General features: G+C 46.8%; 1 protein-coding gene across 2 annotated transcripts in view; it reads right to left on the bottom strand.

Moving 5' to 3' along the window:
* The window catches only part of PRPF39 (pre-mRNA processing factor 39), a 487,671-nt gene that overhangs the window by 128,287 nt on the left and 338,666 nt on the right, over positions 1–20,718 (bottom strand). For both annotated transcript variants that reach the window (XM_085627039.1, XM_085627040.1), the window contains one exon: positions 12,181–12,449. In XM_085627039.1, the coding sequence (XP_085483165.1) occupies positions 12,181–12,449 (269 nt within the window). The remainder of the gene's footprint in view (positions 1–12,180; positions 12,450–20,718) is intronic.

Raw genomic sequence — 20,718 nt, 5'->3', positions numbered from 1 at the left:
CCCACAGAGAGTGGGAATAACGGTCCAAGAGACAGGCGGTGTTCAAAGACCGCAGGCCCAAACTGAGCGAGGAGAACAGCTTCTTACCGAACTGTTCCAGTCTCTTGGAGGAGCGGACGGGAAGGAAGATTGGGAGGTAGAGGCTTGGATAACCAGACTCTCGGGGGTGGGGTGTTGGGACAGAAAACTGGGGTCGCCGAGAGCAGGGCGGTGGCGCCTGGCAATGTTCCTATCCACAGGAGGTACTGTGGAGGGCATGGACCAAGTGCCCTGCAGAACGTCAATGAGGGCCTCATTGAACTGCAGCAGAGGCTCAGTGGAGCATGCGGCAGACTGAAGCACCTCAGTGAGGATGTTAGTCCTCACAGCCACGGCAGGCATCTCAAGCCCAAGGGCCGCGGCCGCCTTGCGCAGCACCACAGAAAAAGCTGCACCGTCCTCCGAAGCCACAGTCGGAGGAGAGATGAATCCAGTGTCCGGTGAGGTATCCAAACCACTGGCCTCCCCCAGTTCATCTGCCCAGTCCTGTGAAAGTTGGCCCTGAAGGGCCAAAGGGTCCACGGACCCCTCCCAGTCGCCCCCGTCATCCGATTCCTGGTAAACAGGAGGAATGATCGGAGCCGGTCGATAGACAAAATGTGTCTCTAGCGGCGTCGGATGTGGCGTCTGGACCGGACAGGGGCTGAACCGGGGATCGACGTCGACCGGAGTCGGAGGTGGCACCGGTGTCGACGCCGGCGGAGGAGGCGTGACTAGGTCGACCGGCGTCGACGGGGGCCCAGGCACGGGCCCCTCGGGGACCTGCGGCGTCGGGGCCGGAGCTGCCGGCGCGCAAGGTCGCCCAGTCGAGTCCGCGGGGCCCGAAGGCGCGCCAGCGGGCGTCGACGGCGGGGCCAGGCTCCTCATGGCCGAGAGGAAGGCACTGACCTCCGCCGGCGTCGCGTCAGTCCCAGGGACCGGCGGGTATGGGGACGTGCACGGCGCCTGCGGCTCTGGCGGAGCCGCGGGGGTGGAACCACCCTGACCCTCGGCCGAGTCACGCGACCTGCGAGGGGAGTCCGAAGAGCGGTGTCGCCTCTTGGACTTCTTGGAACGCTTTGACTTACCCGAAGACTTCGATCCAGACGAGTGACGATGTCGAGTGCGGCTCCGAGAAGCTTACGGGACCGCTCCCGCCGAGCTTTCGAGGTCAGGGCCATACAGTCGGAGCACCACTCCGCGTCGTGGTCGAGGCCCAAACAATACAGGCACCGGCGGTGATGATCGGTCACCGACATCAGTCGGTGACAGTCGTCGCAGGCCTTGAAACCAGGCATCCTACCGGCACCAGAGTCGAGAAAGTGACCAAAAAGAGTCAAAAAAGTTAGTCAAAAAATGACTAAAGGGGTAGCTCTCCCGGATCGGCGCTTACTGGCGCGGAAAAAAAGAAGAAGAACTGATGTCAGGGCGCGAGGGAAGCGTCTAAGTACTCCGACGACGTCATTCCGGCGCACAACGCCAACGATGGACGCGGAGCCGCAGACGACGCCTAGCGACGCGCAAGGGGTATTGCTACAAAAATCTTTCGGATCCAGTCTGACGCCTGGGGGTATTCTAAGGTAAGGAATCTAACCAACGTGTTTCTTTCAGATCAGGTGACACACCGCCTCCCCTCCCCTCACCTCTAGCCTGGAAGAACTGTGACCGCGCCTCCCTCCACATCAACCGGGAAAACCTGGGGAGGATGCGGAGTAAAAGGCGTCAGAGGTAAAGAGGTCAGCGTTTAAGATGACGTTTCTGTAGTTTTTGTTAAAATATTTAAAACGGTGCAATCAAAGTGAAGCAATCACTGTAACAGTGACATTTTTAAAACGGTTGCAAGTACCAGGAGAGCAGCCACTAGCAGCAGGCTTTTGCTCCCAGTGTAGCTACTTATTTGTAAACCATAGTTCTTCGCTGAGGGTATTCGCTCTGAATTAATAAAAAATAAGAATATCGCCACACGTGTATGAGATTCAAAAGCATTTCAACAAATCTGTTTCCAGAAGAAAATTTACTGTCTTTAAAAAAAAAAAAAGAAAGAAAAATGTAAATACAGCCAAACAGGAACATAAAAGTACATATGGTCGAATGCACCACCGCATTATAATTAACAGTAAAAACAAAAGGCATGTAACCATATTTTAATGCTGTAGGAAACTTTCTTTGCTGCAGTAGAATGTACTGGTCAAATCTAGTTTTCCAGCTGCATAATGGCTTCACTAAAACCTATAGTGTTTGGTAGCAAACACCTCATATTAATAAACTCACACGGATTACAGTGATTGATTTTTTTAATACATGAACCCAGGGGGTACATTATAGGTATCCCTTCAGCCCTACTAGCCTTCTAGTGTGCTGGCTGACTGGTCCAGTCCAGTATGCCACCACAGATTAGTTTCTTGATGCCTCTTCAGGTTAGAAGGTGGAGAGGGCTTCAATGATACCGGCTCCTAAAAAGTAAGCTTCCTCTTTCAAGGAAGGGTTTCTTGCACCTTTGGCGGTTGCTTTGCTGTGATTTTCCCCAATTAAGGGATTGTGAGGGGAGGAGGCCTGGCAGGTGGGTGGTTAAACAGTCCATTAACAAGAGTCCAAAACCTCTTGAAGGCATTGTAGAATCAGCAGCTCTCGTCTCGATCCTCTGAGTTTGCCATAGATGGTGCATTTTGCGGCAAAGGGTTTTTCAACTTCGAAGCCAGTTTCAAAGTGACTCATTATTTTGGCTCCAATGGGCCCACTGGAAATGGCACCAAGCTCCCACAGGACGTCGAGGGAGCAGTCCGCATTGAGGCGGGCCGAGTACTGACCAGCAGCTAGGGCCCTGGGGGTTGAGTCTGAGTTGGCTCCCAAGCCACAAGTCAGTGCCGGCCTTGGATGCAGTTGGAGTCCGGAAGGCTGTGTCCCAAGATTGTGCACTCAACCCCTGGAGGGGCAGTGGGAGAGGTTATGGTGAAAACTGGTACTCTCTGTTACAGTCTTCGGATGCTGGCCCGGCGTGGGCTGCATCTCGCAGTCTGAGAACAAATCGGTTTCCTGGTTGAAGGCCGCAACTTGTTTGCCTTTGGCCTCTTCTTCTTCAAAGTCTTCCCTGAAGACGTTGGGGGGTATCATCATCTTGTTGTTCCATGGCGCATCGAGCAATCCGACACAATGTTCCAATAGTCTTTTTAAAACGTAGGCAAGGCGGACTGAGCAGGAGGCCTCATTATGCTCCGGTGATGAGCAGAGGTGAACTGTGTGTTCATCTGACCACGAGTACTTGGAATGGCACTGTGGACATTAGTGAAAGGGCATTCTTCCATCACAGTGTTTGCATTGTCACGAGCAGGCTTCGACAGAGTGGAGCTGAGAGGGACGTTAACGAACCTGAAGGCAGGGATACAAGGAAAGGACCACTACAGAAGCGAAGACATGTGATGCAATAGAACATAATCAGAAGCTATCAGGAACGGAGAATTCAAGAGGCCCCGACGAAGAGCGCCACACAGGATCAACTCGGAAGCATGTCTAACCCTGAAGGCAGAAGAAAAAAATCCAACAATGGAGCCGATGCCCATGAGCATTACCAGTCATCGGAGGAGTCACTATACTTCATGACTCGAAAGACTTCTCTCGAAGAAAAAAGTTATACACATCTGAGCCCAACACTAGATGGCAGGAGTATGCAGAACATGAGTATCTACAGCTTCACATGCCACAAACAAACTGTAAACCAGGTAATTAAGGTAATGCAGTACTATTTTTCACTGGAATGATTTAAGGTTCACCTTGCTGATACATCAGAAACAGAACTGTAGGAGAGTGCCGCTTTTTGACATGGTCATCCCACCTTTTGCCTGGTATTCAATGCAATTTCAAATGGAAGGGCACTGAGTTCCTGCTAACCAGGTCCCGCGTGCCAGATCTCTTTCCCTAAAACTGAGCAACTGTACCCCAATTGCTAGTATCTTTAGCTCCCCCTGTACATCGCTAGTAAATGGTACCCCTGGTACCTAGGGCATGGGGTACTAAAGAGGGTCCCCAAGGGCTGCAGCATGAAATGTGCCACCTTAAGGGACTCATCACCAAACACAGGCAGACTGCCATTGCAAGCTGTGTGTCTTAGTGCAGACAAAAGTGAAAACATGACCTGGCACAGATGTCGGTGTTACACGCCTACAGACACTGCATGCAGCCTGGGAAGATCACCACAACAGGCCTTACAGCCCAAAGGCAGGGTGCACCATATTACATGTGTGGACATATCTGCATGAGCAGAGATGCCCCTGTGCTTTGACCAGGGAAGCCATTTAAAGTACATGTGCTGGACACTGATGAAAACGAGTTCCTTATCTACATGATGGCTTCACTGAAACCCAAGAAGTTTGGTATCAAATATCGCATATTAATATACCCACACTGATTCCAGAGATAGATTTGTTAATAAATGTACCCAGAGGGCACCTTACAGGCCCCCGCTGTAAACCTACTAACTGCTAGTGTGCTGACTGGTCCTAGCCAGTCTGCCACCGCATGCAGCCTCTTTGCGCAGCCCCACTGACTGCGAATGACTCAGCTGTGAAAAACCCAAATCCTCAAGACACCTCTGCACCCATCGCCCCTGGCCCAAGTGGAAGTGGACCATAGGTGTCCCCATTTCCCCGAGCATCATGAGGCCTGAGTTCCAATGATGCTCAGTGTGCCATCTTGGTACTGCCTTGGACTTTGCCCTTTACTCACCTTAAGTCCAGCAGATTGGTCCCATCAGTCGCTGTGAAGTAACTGTATGCAGTATTTGTCTTGCCTCCATAGGATAACATTGTTGACTATGAAAACGGATGTAAGCGCTGACTTTGAAAAAAGTACTTACCTCTTCATATTGAATCTGGTGCACAACTATATATAAAGATCTGTTATTTTTATAAATTGGTATGGATCTCCTTATTGAGTCATGAGTATCATATATTGACTGTGCGCATTTGCAGAGAACTCCTCTCTTAAAAGCCTAAGGCTGCTCGACCACACTATCCCCTAAAAGAGCACCTTGGTAACGCTAGAGCAAGCTCCTGTCAAATCATAAGGGAATACCGGGACTCTTTGCACAGTATACCTCTTTTGGGTATACTATATAAAGAGCCAGCTTCCTACAAGACTATCTTCTACTTGAAAGCCTATTTAGTTCAACTGAAAAGATGTTTCGCCTCTCTAGAATCCATGATTCTAACTTTTTGCCATGCAGGGAGCAGGTTGGAAATATTCAGGCCCACCATGGTGCAAAACGGTCAGGGAAATTGAATTGCCCTCATTGTTTTTCTTTTTAGGAGGTTTCCCTACGGCAGTTGGAGGTTGTTGACCAGCCTCCCTGCTAAGTGAAGGCTGTCACTGTAAGGACTGAGCCTGTTGCGGTTTTGTCTGCTCCTGTCGTAGTCTCTTCAAGAATGGAATATGTGAATACTGCTTGTCCTTGTCAAAACCTGGACAATGACATTTTGGAATTGTTTCTTCTATAAGCCTACTGAGGTTTCTGCCTCAGTTTTTATTTTCACAGAAGAGGGAGTGAAATCATTGCTTGAGACTCGAACAACAAAGATTTATTTGGTGGTAGTTCTAGCATCTCCGGTTGTCAGAGAGAGGAGCCTCAGCCACAAAGCATTTGATTGCTAGGTCAGCTACATCACTCATCAAACCTATAAAAACTGCTAGAAGAGATCAACCTTGAAAAGATTTCTCTTTTGTCTCTGTGTAACTGTAGCCATAACAAGAACAATGCAGACTGATTAGGTCAGAAGTGCTTGCCCTCTAGACAACAAAAGCAGACCTTCAGAACACCTTCCTATCCAAAGTGCACCATATTGTGTTCTCATTTCCTGGAGGACTGGATAAACTGGGGCTTAATTCAAAGAAGTTTTTATTTTCAGCCTCAACCAACAAAAAGTTGCTGCAGGACTAAAAAATAAATAAATAATTTTGGGTCAAACTCGACACAGTGAAGCTTCTTCTCCATTAGTCATCCTACTGCACGAACTGAGAAAAGGTTAACAAAAGACTCCATCATTGGTTCTAAAAGTCATGGAAGCAAAGGAAATATAGGGTGAGCTTGTGGCTTTGCCTTAACAGCTTGAACGTTCACTGGCTTTTGGACTTTAGGTGTTGCAGTCCGAATACTGAACTTCTATGCAGGTCTACTAAAAAGCTTGAAGAAAGAGGAGGTTGTCAATGGCAGAAACTCTAAGGATCAGATTCCACTGACTCTAGCAAGAGAACAATCCAATCTGTAGAAGAGATGGAAAAGTCTTTGAATCTGAACTATGCAACACATCCCTGTGCCCTCCATCTCTTCTTGAAGTAAGAGGACTCACTGCACCAGCATCAGGAGTATCTGACGAGACATTTGCAGAATTTACATCGCTATATCTTTTCCATGATCTATGAGACTCACATCTACCTTGAGTGCGCACTGAAATTAGCATTCCACCTGAAGTATCATGAGTATGTGGTTTTATTTGGAGGGTGCGTTGGAGTAGGCTAGAACCTCAGCTTGTAACAAGCAACATTGAGGCGTTTGAGGTAATGTAGCTGCAAGAGCAGTTTGCAGTTGTTGGAGTGGTCAGAACTATATGCAGCTAGCAGTTCAGCGAGTACTGTTCAGGCTGGGTAAATACAGGGATTTCCAAGATGTATGGCACTCTGCCATGGATTGGCTATGGAAGAGAAGTGAGCGGTGATCCAAAAAGCTTGAGACCACCACTGGAGATCTGGCCTCAGACTGGTTGGGCCTTGTGCTACATGGGGCTCAGCACATGACAATACACACATCTAATGGCACCTGGGCATTACAAAGACATTTTGGAACAGCTGCAGACTAAATCGTGACCTCCATAAGAAACCCTCTCCTCTTGTAAGCACCTTGCTAGTGCCTTGGCTGCAGGACACCAGTGCTTGGAAGAACCTTGTCCGCAGTGAAGTGCAGCCCTACAAACTGGGGTTTTCTTAATACACCATGCCTGGTGCTGACAGACATTTTTTTTTTGAGGAGGTACCAGGCACTGACAGACTTGAGCTGGGAAACAATAACTCAAATGAGGTCTAGGAGATGTGGAACTCCTCTGGCAGTGACCAGATGCCTAAAGATGCCACCAGCTTGCTGCAGTGGCTGGAGACAAGAACAGAGTGAACCCACCCACAGCAGGGAAAGTTGGACTAGCCAGTCTCTCTAGAGGAGAAATAGACCATGCAGATGGATGTGCTGATACAGACTCTTTAACAGAAGTTATCCTACAAACTAGAAAATTACCAGTGCTTCACTAGAAAGAAAGATTGGGAAGGGGGTAAGATGACATTACTCAGCTAGCATCTCAATAATTCACTGAACAGAGTCACAGAGGCAGACATTCTGACCTGGAGGATAGTGTCCGTGAACTAAAGCCCACAGTCTCACACTTAGAAGTGGCTCCCAAAAATCTTTTCATAAAGTTGAGGCTGAAGAAGGGGGTGGTTCCAACAACTACAATTTTTGTAATCCTGACTCCAGTTGGTGCCTTCATAAGAACAGCTTAGGCAGATGAATTACAAGGTTTTTAAGGTAAATTTCTTCAGGATGGTTTTAAAGCAGAAGAAATATATTGAGGAAGCTAAAAAATAATTTTTGGTGATGAACCTGGAATATAGGCACCTCTATTTGGTTCAGTTGGCAATTACATTCAATGCCAAGACACACTTGTCTGAAAATACCTGGAGTGCCTCAAGAGTGGACAGCAGAGCAAAAGTACTTGATCTGGTATAATTTTCAGTCTGAAGTCTCTGGGGTCCATTGTTGAGGGAGAAGGGTCCTAGGGGGCGAAACCCAATGACAAGAGAACCACCAAACGAAATCACTGATGGCCTGAAGATGGGGATATGGCTTCAGTTGGAGAATGTAGAGCAAAACTGGACTGAAAGTTTGTGGGAGCTGTGTGGGGGAGGTTCGAGAGGTTTTCCTTACATTGTTGGTGCCAAGGATCATACGACCATCATGCTCAATCCCCCGATAGGTGCTTCACAAGCAGTGGGAATTCTGCACATCATTCTTTGAGGATCATCTGTCTTTATTTATATTGATACAAGATGACATCGCACATTGAGACATACACTAAAGAGATGATGCTTGCATGCGAAGTCTCACTTTGTGAGTGGATTAGTGGCTCAATGAGAAACATTTCATTCCACCCCTGATTGAAGCAACTAGGGATGAGATGGCTTTGTGGCAACTTTAACGCGGTCTGGCCTGGGACGACATGGAGCAGCTGCATCTTACCGACACTCCTCCGTACTCCCAACAAACCACAGTACTGCTATCGCTGGCAACCTGGAACCCACTTCCTCACACCCTATAATCCACTTCCCTCAAAAGGACAGAAAGCCATAGAGAGGCACCTACTGGGATCTGGTGTGACAGCACCCTGTGGATGGGTACACAGGTACTGCGGCTCATTAGGCTGCAAGAAAAGTGCCTCAGAGTTTCAGGTCAGCAGTAAGGTGGTGACACAGATCGCCTAATGCCACCTGAAGCACACTGGCAGGGACAGCAGTAGGAGGGGCCACATGATATCCGAAGGCAAACAAATAACAGCATATGGCAAGCAATGTAATAGAAGGGAACAGATGCTATGGCTCGGAGCAGCAGAAGAAGAAATAAAGGGCTCAGCGTCCAGGAGACCCAGAACCCTTGTTAGTAAGATGGTGCCGGAAATCCGGATAAGTGCAGCAAAAAAACGTTAAAAAGGCAGCTGAAGCACAAGAGTTTCACATTATGTAAGCAGAAGAAAACACTTGCTACTGTTAGTTGTGGACAAGCAGCTGCTCTAGGTAGATCTGGTTCTGAATGGGGATTTGGAACAGCCCTTCCCTCTCCAAACTACTGGAAGCGAAACCATGCCCCCACAAAGTAATGGGCACTGCTGAGGATTTGAACGTAGGGAGAAGCAAGGTTGCACATTTGTAGACTTCAAGGGGTGCTGCTGATAAAATGTTTTATCCTGAGGCTGTAATTCATACATTATCTAGGGACCTGAGAAAAGCATGAACAAAGTCGAAAGAAACTGGAATGAACACACACAAACTATTCCAAAAGAAAAAAAAAAGCCAACATATCTGTGAGGAATATACTCTCCCTAGGAAGACCCACAGCAGATTCCAAGGGTGGATATCGCCCCCAAGATCATGTAGCAGTTCCTTACAGATTTTAAAAGTGAAACAAGACACATTAAAGGTCATGTAGAAACCTACTTCAGTGAACAAAGATAACTTGGACTCCTGGGTAGATGACCTATTGAAAACAGCGCACAATCATATGGACGAGCCACATCACAAGGGGTTAATTCAAAATCTCCAGGATCAAGCTGTCCACTTATACCTCAAACAGGAATATATGGAAAACTGATAGCAGAAATATTAGAATAAAAGGACTTCTGAGTAGGGCCTTTTCTCATGATAGCCAGAACTTTAGTAGGAGCACCTGCACTTAATCTGAGATTTCCCGGATGACCCGTAAAGAAGACTTGATTACACAAGCAGCATGGGCTCGGCGAACCCCATAGCTGGCAGCCCTCCGGATATCCTGGCCAGAGTACATTTCTTGGAGGAGAAAGAGGAACTGATGAAATAAACATGTGAAATAAGAGAAGTTGTCCTTCATTGTCAAAGACTTTACATCTTCTAGGATCCGGCAACCCAATAAAGGAGATAAGACTCTTCAGATCAATTGCTGATCACCAACAAAAATGAGAAAAACCATAATAGGTTAACACTTGTGTTTGATTTTTAAGTGGCTTGAGGGAAAGAGGGTCATGAGGACCATCAAAGTGGCCCGGAATGTCCTTGGTCTAGCCGATGAGGACAGAGATCATGCAGCACCAGACACACAGAAAAACCTCGGGACAAAGGACAAGGGTGCATATGCAAAAGAGAAAAACTAATAATCCATGGATGACCTACTACATTTGCCAAGTGGTAAGCAGCATAGCCAAATACCCATTTGATACAGAAGACACAGAAGCTGACTTGCATAAAAAAGCCGAAAGCTGAATGACTAACTAGTAAGTTGTGGTGGCGAAGGGGCGCTCGCTGGTAAACTCAGGGTAACAGGTGCAAAGGGGACTGCAACCCTGGGGTACTATGGGTATACGTCTCTTGGAGGGCTCTATGTACTCTGGAGCTTTTTTTTGGAATTTCCTCAATTTCAAGGCCAAAGTAGGCTTCTTCAAAGTTGGACCCCTCCCCAGCACCACCTCTGCTTCTTTAGGCATCTCTTAAATCGCTCAACAGAACTAGCTTCTTTAGCAAAACATCTTTGAGCTGTGCTTTCATCATGGTGTAGTGAGCCCTCCTCTCCTTTAGGGTCATAGGGAAGACTTCCTCACGAGCCTTGCACCCCTAGGACTTATGGTCTTTGGGAAGACAAAGGTTACACAGTGTGTGCTTGTCATTTGGGCAAGTTTGTGGTGTCAATTTTGGCAGGATCTTTAAAGGGCATTTTAAATGTCTCACACCACCAGCCACCCCTCAAAGGTGCATTGTACGACAAGTCTTGGAAGACCCACTGAATAACTTGCATTCAAACTGTTTTTGTGGTGATGTTCTGCACTAATGTCCACTCCCAATTTCAATGAAACTTTTATCTCGACTACTTCAGTGTCTTCTCAGTGTTCTGTACGGAGCGCTGTGTCACAATCCAATGGTTGAAAAATAAATCTTTGGATGGCAACCATGCATGGGGGCTTTGCGGAAATGCATATGACAAAAACACAGGGGCGAAGGACAAAGTCACCAAATGACCATGAGAGATCTTGAAAGCGATACAGGGTCAATCAGGTAGGCACATTACAACGTAATAGGACTGGGAGGAAACTCCTTTGCTATTGATGTCTAGATTAGATACCCAATACGAGGCAGGAGAAGTTCATCAAGTCTACAATTATAGACGGATGTTAAACTGATACTAATGAAGCGGAACCCTTGTCCATATAGTGTTATTAACAGTAAAGCATAACTGCTACAAATTGTGCCACATTACCTTGCATACTCTAAATGTTCTTGCTGTATCACTTTAGTCTGCTGCATTATTCCAGTGGACAAGCATATAAGGAAAATTCCAGGTTTCAAAAGGAAGCATTACAGCTGGAGTCTTTACTTGTCCCCAGTTACTAGAGCTACTCTGGCAGTGTGGGACAGAGTAACTGTGAAACAGGCTTACACTGTTTCCAATCGCCGTTCTTTCCTGCAGCAAATAATTCAGAATTTGCCTCCATTATGAACAGTAATGATATTGCTGAATGGACAAAGACTGCAAAATACTTCAAGATGCATATGGCACGTAGGGTATGAAACCAATTGAGTAGCTCAACAAAGATATCACCAATATCAAATCCCGCACTGGGTAGTAGATCCATCAATTAAAATCCTAACATTTGAGATATGGCTGTTTACATAGTTTTCTCAACCACCTCCTATTTACTTGATTTATTAAACAGCGCAACTGCCAAAATAAATGAGAAAAGCCTCCAGAGGAAAGCAGATGGGAAAATAGGAAGCAAGCAAGAATGGGAGGTTTCTTTCACCAGAGCAAGTACTTAAGCAAAAAAGTTCAAAGGGAACAAGGGTTTGGCAAACCTAGCGCTCTAGTGGGACTATAGCCTTGAAAACTACATGGTAGGTCAATATGTTCGGAAAAATGTTGAAGGAAAATGTAGAGCAAAAGGTATGCTGAAACATTAAATTGCAGAGCCTAAAGCTTTAGACCTGCATGGGTGAAGTGCTTGACAAAATATTTCAAACCTCCAACTGGAGATACCCTGCTTACACTAAGTGTGCCTAATGAACAGACCTTCCCACTTCCTCCTGAGAGGTAGGACAATGAAATGATTTTACTCTAATCAATGAATATGACCCAAGAACTCACATTTTACTGGAAAGAAGCATGTTAAAATGAAAGATCATACTCACAAAGCAGGAAAATCTTACATGCGCTGACTAGCACCAATACAGAGTCTTGGCATCCTCCCATATTCTCCCACCCACATTGGGCAGTATAGTCAGTTTACATAGGTAATGGGGAGTTCTACAATGTTTTAACAGCAAGGTATTTGAGAACCATTTGTATCCCTGGAACTGAGGTGCTAATTTTAGCCAAGAACAATTACCACATACTTTGTCTCTCTCAATGGCTTCGTCCAGCACTTTCCTTGCTTTTGGAAGATCATGGTGAATTTTGAGGAGATGGCGAGCAAGCTTGATGGCATAAAATGAGGACTCTCCATTAGATTTGGCATTTGCCATTGCTTCCTGAAGCAAGCGTTCTGCTTCTTCTAAATTTCCATGTCGGCGCTCCAGGCTTACTCTTCGTAAACGGACCATCGCTAGGCTGTCAACAGACTCTTCAAAGGATTTTAAAATTCTTCCAGCCTCATCATTGTTTCCTGAAAAACAAGGAGATTTGCACTAGTGGCTCTCTCTGCACAAGGTATCCTTACTGCTCTGCATTCACAGTTCAGTCACTATTTAAAATAATTCAATTCACATTCTATGTTACATGACAAAATCATACAGTTAAAGCCGAACCCAACAAGACCCAAGAGTATTTTGGAGGCAGGAGACAACTTTAGAAGAATACTAGATGACACATACGTCCTGTTCCGTCATTGTCTCAAAGCTGAAAGCTCAACTTTTGTTACAGTGATTTCCCGACAACTTTCCAGTGATGGAGGTGTGCAGCTTTTTCACAACCATCGTTACATGCTCTGCTTTCTATATTGTTTTACAACAGGTTTGTAATCTGCACGTTCTCCAGATAGAAACATTTTACACTTGAGAATCCGCCAAGCACTAATGACACATGGCTAGACACATGGAATGCCTACTAGCAGTCCTAATTCGAAATGTTTCCGAATCTGAAGGCACCCTGTTTCTTCAGGTACTTAGGACCTACATAGGAAGTGCCATCGCCCCCAGTATTGCTTGGTTGGAAGTCCACTAACTTGAACAAACATGTATTTGATTCGAATTACCCACTCCGCAATAATAATCGCATTTAGAAGAGATACAAGTCGATGATGTTCGTATTATCTGGCCTTGCATTCAAGAGAGCCAATGACTACCTTAAGTGGATTAACACTAGGGACCCTTTTTTATGTTCATACACACACACCATTAACCAGGAAATAGCATTCTTTGATGTAAAGATCTTCCTAGATAGAGGTTTTCTTTGCAAAAAATATGTTGCACAAACCTATGGACTGAAACATCCAGTTAAGATTCAACAGTTTCCACCCTCAACCACTATGTGAAAAGTTACCTTTTAGCCAATTTCTACACTAACGTAGGAATTGTAGCTGAATCACAGACTACAACACAAAAGCAGACATTCAGTCTGGAAAAAAAGAAGAAAAAAAAACTATCCATCATCAAGAATAAACAAGCATTTGCAATGCAATCGGTCTCGCATTTGCAGAGTTTAAGCTGTTGGCATTGTAAATGACAATGGATTTTATCGGTTTAAAAACAACATAACTAAATGGCATTGTCATTTGCAATGCCAATAGCTCAAACTCTCGTAAATGCGAGACCTATTGCATTGCAAATGCTTGTTACTTCTAGCAGTTGGAGCTTTTACTGGATTCTACCTCTGGATGTGTTGTCTGGCTGTTTTCTCTCCCCTGATGTCAGGGAAAGTTTAGTACCTCGCAGATCATATCTGTGTTTATCTTCATCTCCAGTCAAGAGTTACAGGATTGCTGTATTTAGAATGTGCAGATCGGATGCTTAGTGTACCCCAATTCAGGGCCTGCTCTTCACAAATGCCAATAAAGGGATTGTTTTTTAAAGCGCTACAGGATTGCCAAGAATTTGTTTTTTAACTCTGTTTTTCCTCTTAAATGAAACCCTCTTAACAATACACTTGACCCTTTTTTGTGCAGTTTAGGACCCTTGCTAGTGGGAACAGTCACCCATTCCTCTGGCAATCAAGAAGTGCTCCCAACACACTGAGTGCTTAGTCATGTTTGCCAGAAATTGTCAAGGACATTGGTAATGAGGTTTACTTGGGACATCTGCATTACTTCTTGTCCCAGTTACAGAGTTGGCAAAATGCTGCAGCCACCCTGGCTGCTAAAACCTATAGACTTCAACATATCTCTCCTGTCTTATTTCACTGGTTGCCGGTATAGCAGAAGATTCAGTTTAAATCCTCAGGTTTGACCCATAATCCCCAAGCAAGTGTTAGACCATCCTTGTTGATCAAAAACAATCCAGCCATGCATTTCAGGTCACAAGCCTCACTTAGCTAACACACACCATGGCACTGCATGTTCACTCACCAAGCCACAAGTTGTTGGAAAAGATACGTATGTCTGAAAACTCCCTTCCCTCAAAGGTGTAACAACAGAACAGCCACCTGAGGCACCAACACCAACTCAAACAAGCATTGGCATAGCCAACAGGTCTCGCTTTTGGGACCTTATAAGTATTTAGTTATGCAACTGTTGCATGGCTAAACACTTATAAGGTCCCAAAAGCGAGACCTATTGGCTATGCCAATGCTTGTTTTTTTTTTACGTGCAGGTGGCAGAAGTAACGCAGAGGGTTAATCTGTGGAGAAGCAACACAAAGAGCGCAGGTAGAGAATTAAGCAATACAGTGGTGAATTGACACAGAGGGCGGGGCAGAAGCAACATAGAAGGCACAGGTGGGGGAAAAAATATGGAGGACGATGGGAAGCAGAAAGCAACACGGATGAGAGAGAGGAACCGGAAGCTGTTGCGAGAAGCACATATTGGCAAGCTCAATAATGAGGAGTCTGGAGACAAGCACACTTGCGAGAGAGCAACACAGAGTGCGGCAGAGAGAAGAGCAGCACACAGAGAGACATCTGGAAAACAAATGCAGTTTTATAGAGCATTTAAAAGAAAATAAATTAAAAAGGTAATGCTTCAAAAGTGACCAGTGGAAAGATACAAGTAATGCGTCCATGCTCCATGGGAGGGACAAACACATGAAGAGGAGGGAAACCTATGGCAACTGACCATTAAGAAACAAGAGAGAGACAATGAAGCCAACCAATGGTAAGCAATAGGCGACCTCTAAGCCTACTGTTATTAAATAAAATGCCCAGTCGAGACCTAAAAATGAAATTCTGACTAAAACCTTACAGTGTAACTGAAGTTTTGTAATTGCCCCATAGTGGTAATAGCACCTATTTAGCAAAAAGCTATATAGGTAAAGTACATGCAGAAGGGTAGAGTCACTGCCATGTGCATCATTGGCCACTGGAAATGTAGAAACGAAAGCTGGGGTCATAAATTCAAATAAAGGAAGCTACAGAAGAAGCATGAGGTTGTTTTTCCGTGCACTCATTTTATGCATTTAAGTGTCTCGCTTAATTTTGCTTGTCGTTTGAATTCCCATGTTTTAACACAACTTTCCGCTCGACTCGAAACTTAATAGCTGCTCCCGAGGCGTAATCATTTAAAATATGGGGCAGCAAATGAGCATGAAGAAAGCAAACACCGCTGCCAGCTAAAACCGAGAGATTACCTAGAGTCGAAAATGCGTACAGAATAAGAGGTTGTTAGAGGAAGTAAGCAATTAATAGGGTTAAATGAAGGTTGACTGGGGGCTGAACAAGTAGTTCTTGCTTCAAATTGCTCCAAACAGCAGCTACTCGTCTACACAGGTTGCTGCAACTTAAGTTACACCTCTATTGCAGACACTCGATTCGTTTATACCCTGCAACATACAAAGGCAGAACTGCTGAAAGCACGCTTCTGCAACAGACCCACCAAGGGCAAGCCTTACTTCCTCGCAGCTACCATTGTTTTTCCTTCCCCGGGGGGGGGGGGGGGGGGGGGGTGATGCGTCCAGCAACGCGCTCTCTCCCCGTTAGGACAGCTCGGTAAAGCAGAGATCACACAGTCAAAGGGAGCTCACCTGCAGTAGCCGAAAGACAGAGGTGTGTAAAGTCTGCGGGGCGCCGGTGTTTCCGTACTAGAAGCCCACCAGAAGCGATACAACCCCACCAGAAGTGATGTGTCTGGGGGCACGCGGCACTGCAGGCAGAGTCGGGCAGGATCAGTTTCCAGTGCATTATTACAGCGTGGAACGCACCCGGGGGAGCTGCGCGCGCGCATGCTGCAGCCCGTCAGTAAACGCACGGTGGCATTTTAGGAAGTTTACAGTTCACACAACGTTGGCTTTTAGGAGGATTAAAAAGAAGCAGGAATGGAAACAAGCGGCCGTGAAAGTGAAAGTAATTGCAGTCAAGCGCGGCGATCAAACATCAGAGCGCCCGTGCGGCCCCGAAAGTGAAAGTAATTGCGGTCAAGCGCGGCGCGCGCGCCCGCGCACATGCACTGTAGCTCTAGGCTGGCCTGGTAGCACTTTTTGGAGCCCTCTCAATAAGTCTCGCCAGACCAGCGCATGCGCTGGGTCAGGCGAGACCTAAAAATGGGGATCTGGGTTGAGTAGTGCAGTTTTATCTGTGCATTTTCATGCATATTCCCTGGCTTCCATTAGCAAGACCATTAAGTGTCTGGGTATATCACTAAAGGCATACACGCATGAATAAATGTAGAAATATTTTTTGAAAAGACAGTTGGGTCCACCTTGATATTTGAGGGACAATCCCTACTTTCTAGGGATTTTTTTAGGGTTTGTTAACATCACCCCAAAGGCTTCTGTGAATTAATGGTTGTATAGCCACATTCAGGGAACCAAAGCCAAAGCAAAGCAGGGCTAATTTGAAGATGAGGTTCACTGCTGGGAAAAAACTGATTGCACTAATATATACAAGACTTGAGAAACAGGGAATACAAACAGTGAGAGTGTGGGGTATGCAACACAAATATCGACCCGGAATACTGATGGGACACAATATTGAGGATAAAATTGCGAAGACAAATATGAAAACAAGTTACTTACCTGTAACTTTGGTTCCCCAGTATTGGTAACTTTCATAGATTCTCATGCGCCCACCCACCTCCCCTGGGAAAGCTCTGCCGGTTTACTGAGGTAGTGGCTGTTGGCACAACGGCTACGAAAATCTGAGGCTCTGAGCTCTCTCAGGAAGGTTCCAGAGGGTGAGGCTGTGCTGATTAGTCCTGGCAAAAGTTTGGGCTGTATGTGTGTATATATATATATATATATATATATATATATATATATATACATCCCAAACTTTTGCCAGGACTAATCAGCACAGCCTCACCCTCTGGAACCTTCCTGAGAGAGCTCAGAGCCTCAGATTTTCGTAGCCGTTGTGCCAACAGCCACTACCTCAGTAAACCGGCAGAGCTTTCCCAGGGGAGGTGGGTGGGCGCATGAGAATCTATGAAAGTTACCAATACTGGGGAACCAAAGTTACAGGTAAGTAACTTGTTTTCTTACCCCAGTATTGGAACTTTCATAGATTCTCATGCTTTGTATCAGAATAGTAAGCAGTACATCAGAAAAGCACATTTGGAAGACACATGGCGTTACCCAACCACCTCAGTGTACATGAAAAAACAATCATTACTGAAACCAAATGTGCTTACCAGGATGGCGGGATTGTAGAGAAACCTCACCTCTCATTGAAAAAGATTCCGGAGGACTGCTTGACCAACAGCAGCTTCATCTCGTCCCACCGATTCCAGGCAGTAGTGCTTCGTGAAGGTGTGTACACTGCTCCACGTTGCTGCCCTGCAAATGTCCTTGATCGCCACTCCAGCAAAGCGAGCCAATGAAGACGCCATCGCTCTCGTAGAATGAGCCCGGGCCCTTTTATCCAAAGGTTTGCCCGCAGCCTGATGACAGTATTGAATTGCACTGGAGATCCAGCGGGAAATGCCACTCTTGGCGAGCGGCAACCCCTTCCGTGGTGTACTGTAGGCAATAAATAGCTGAGTAGACTTTCTGAAAGAGCGTGTGCGCTCGAGATAGAATTTCAGACATCTCTGGACATCCAAAGAATGCAATGTTCGTTCCGCCTGGGTGGAAGGACGCGGAAAAAAGGAGTTCAAAATTAAGGGTTCATTCAGATGAAACTCCGAAGGCACCTTCGGGATGAATTTTGGGTTGGTTCTCAAAATCAGCACATCCCTCTTGAACTGCAGAAAAGGCTCCACTATAGAGAGAGCCTGGAGTTCACTAACCCTCCTAGCCGAAGTTAATGCCAAGAGAAGGGCTAGTTTCCACGACAGGAACTTCAAGTCCGCCCTGTGAATTGGCTCAAAGGGCGCTTTCATCAGTTGAGCCAGTACTAGGTTAAGCTGCCAGATAGGAGGGGGTGGTCGGACCGGAGGAAACATCCAAAATAACCCCTTAAGGAACTGCTTAACAATCCTTGCGGACCATAGAGATGGCCCCGATGTCTTCCGTCGAAAACGGGATATGGCAGCCAGATGTACCTTGACAGAAGAGTGCGCCAGACCTGATTTAGCCAGAGACAGGATGTAAGGCAAAACCTGATGTGGCCGGGACTTATAAGGATGGATTTTATTCCTGTTGCACCATAGACAAAATCTCTTCCATTTTGCCCTACATGTCTTATTAGTGCTTGGCGCCCGCGCCTGAGATAAAACATCCCTGCACTCCCTGAAGAGATTCAGATGACGGAATTCTCTGTGTTCAGGAGCCACGCTGTCAAGTGAAGTGACTTCGGATCCGGATGGAGCACCTGCCCCTGATCTCGCGACAACAGAGATGGAATCAGTGGCAAGCGAATCGGGCAATCCTGGGAGAGAAGCAGGAGTTCCGTGAACCAGAACTGCCGCGCCCATGCTGGAGCAATGAGAATCATCTTGCATGGTTCCGCCCTGACCTTCCTGAGAACTCGAGGAATGAGGGGAATGGGAGGAAAGGCGTAGCAAAATGCGCCGAACCAAGCAATCGAAAGGGCATTCCCCAGAGACCCTTGATGGGGAACCTTGATTGCGTAAAACCGGCACTTGGCGTTCTCCGGAGACGCAAAGAGGTCTATGGTCGGAGTACCCCATCTCTTGAATACTTCCTCCAGCGTGGCCTGATGTATCTCCCACTCGTGAGTCACTCCCGTCTGTCGACTTAGAGCATCCGCTGTGATGTTGAGACACCCTGCTAAGTGCTCGGCTTGCAGAGTGAGCTTGTGAGAGATCGCAAAATCCCAGATCGTCTGAGCTTCCTTGGACGGAGTCCGTGACCTTGTTCCCCCTTGCTTGTTGATATAGTGCATGGCCGTCGTGTTGTCTGTCCGGACCAGCACTGCACGATTCTGAAGTCTGGGAAGGAACGCCAGCAAGGCTAAGTGAATGGCCCTCAGCTCCAAGAGATTGATGTGGCGTAGTCTGTCTGCTGGACTCCAGTGACCGCTGACCTGAAGCTCCTGGAGAACAGCTCCCCATCCTTCTAAGGAAGCATCTGTGGTCACCACCATAGGAGAAGGAGGGATCCGAAACGTTAATCCTCCTGCGATGTTCTCCTTCACCAGCCACCATTTGCAGGCTTTGCGCATAGCAGGTGTTATCCACACCTTGTCGTTGAACGACCCTTCTGCCTGGCGCCATTGTTTGTCCAACTCCTCCTGCAGAGGACGCATATGAAGCCTGCAATGCGGTATTAAAGGTATGCAGGATGAGATCGATCCGAGTAAGGACTTGTACCGTCGAACCGATACATATCTCCTGTGCAGCATTTGACGAGCGGAGGTGGTCAGTTTGCCTTGACGATCCTCCGATGGACGAGCCGTGCATAGGTTCGTGTCCAGAATAGCCCCAAGGAACTTTCGTGACCTGGAGGGTATCAGCACCGACTTGGACCTGTTGAGCTGAAGACCCAAATGGGCGAACAACCGTATGCAAGTTGACACGGCCTGAGACGTTGCCTTGAATGTCGGAGCCTTGACGAGCCAGTCGTCCAAGTATGGGAACACTTCCAAGGACTGCTTTCTTAGAAAAGCAGCGACTGGTGCCAGCATCTTCGTGAATATTCGAGGTGCCGACCGAAGGCCAAGCGGAAGCACCTTGAACTGGAAATGGCTCTTGCCTACTGTGAAGCGTAGATATTGCCTGTGAGCTGGGCGGATCGGAACGTGGAAGTATGCATCCTCCAAATCCAGGGACGACAAAAAATCTCCCGGATTCAGTAGTCGTAGAATATCTTGGAGAGTGACCATCCTGAAAGAGAGTTTGATGAGATAGGTGTTGAGCTCCCTTAGGTCTAGTAAAGGACGCCATGCATCTTCCGTCTTCCGAACCAGGAAGAAACTGGAATAAAACCCGTTGCCCCTCTGCGAAAGAGGTACGGGCTCTATCGCCCCCTTGATGAAAAGTTGGTGGGCTTCGAGATGCAACAGTCGGAGATGTTTTGATGGACGGGCGTCCGGAGCTCTTGTTGGAGGAAGATCTTGGAACTCCAACGTATGGCCACTCTGAACAATATTTAAGACCCACCGGTCCGATGTTAAAAGAACCCAGCTGTCCAGACAAAAAGAGATCCTGCCCCCAACCGGTGTTCTTGGTAGGGGAGGAACAGTAGCCAGAGCCAGGAGGCCGCTATTGCCTCTTGGCGTTGTCTCGTCCCTGACGATTCTGACGTCCTCTCTGGGACTGACGAGAGAAAGACGCCGAATGACCTTGGCGTTGACTGGAGTATTGACCTTTATAGGACTGTCCTGATTGTGTGGAATATTGACGTTGGTTTCCTCTGTAATTAAAAAACCCCCGACCACGTGCTCCTCTG

This window comes from Triturus cristatus, chromosome 9, assembly GCF_964204655.1.
Source record: "Triturus cristatus chromosome 9, aTriCri1.1, whole genome shotgun sequence".
Lineage (NCBI taxonomy): Eukaryota > Metazoa > Chordata > Amphibia > Caudata > Salamandridae > Triturus > Triturus cristatus.
This window is presented reverse-complemented; position numbering and strand designations above follow the sequence as displayed.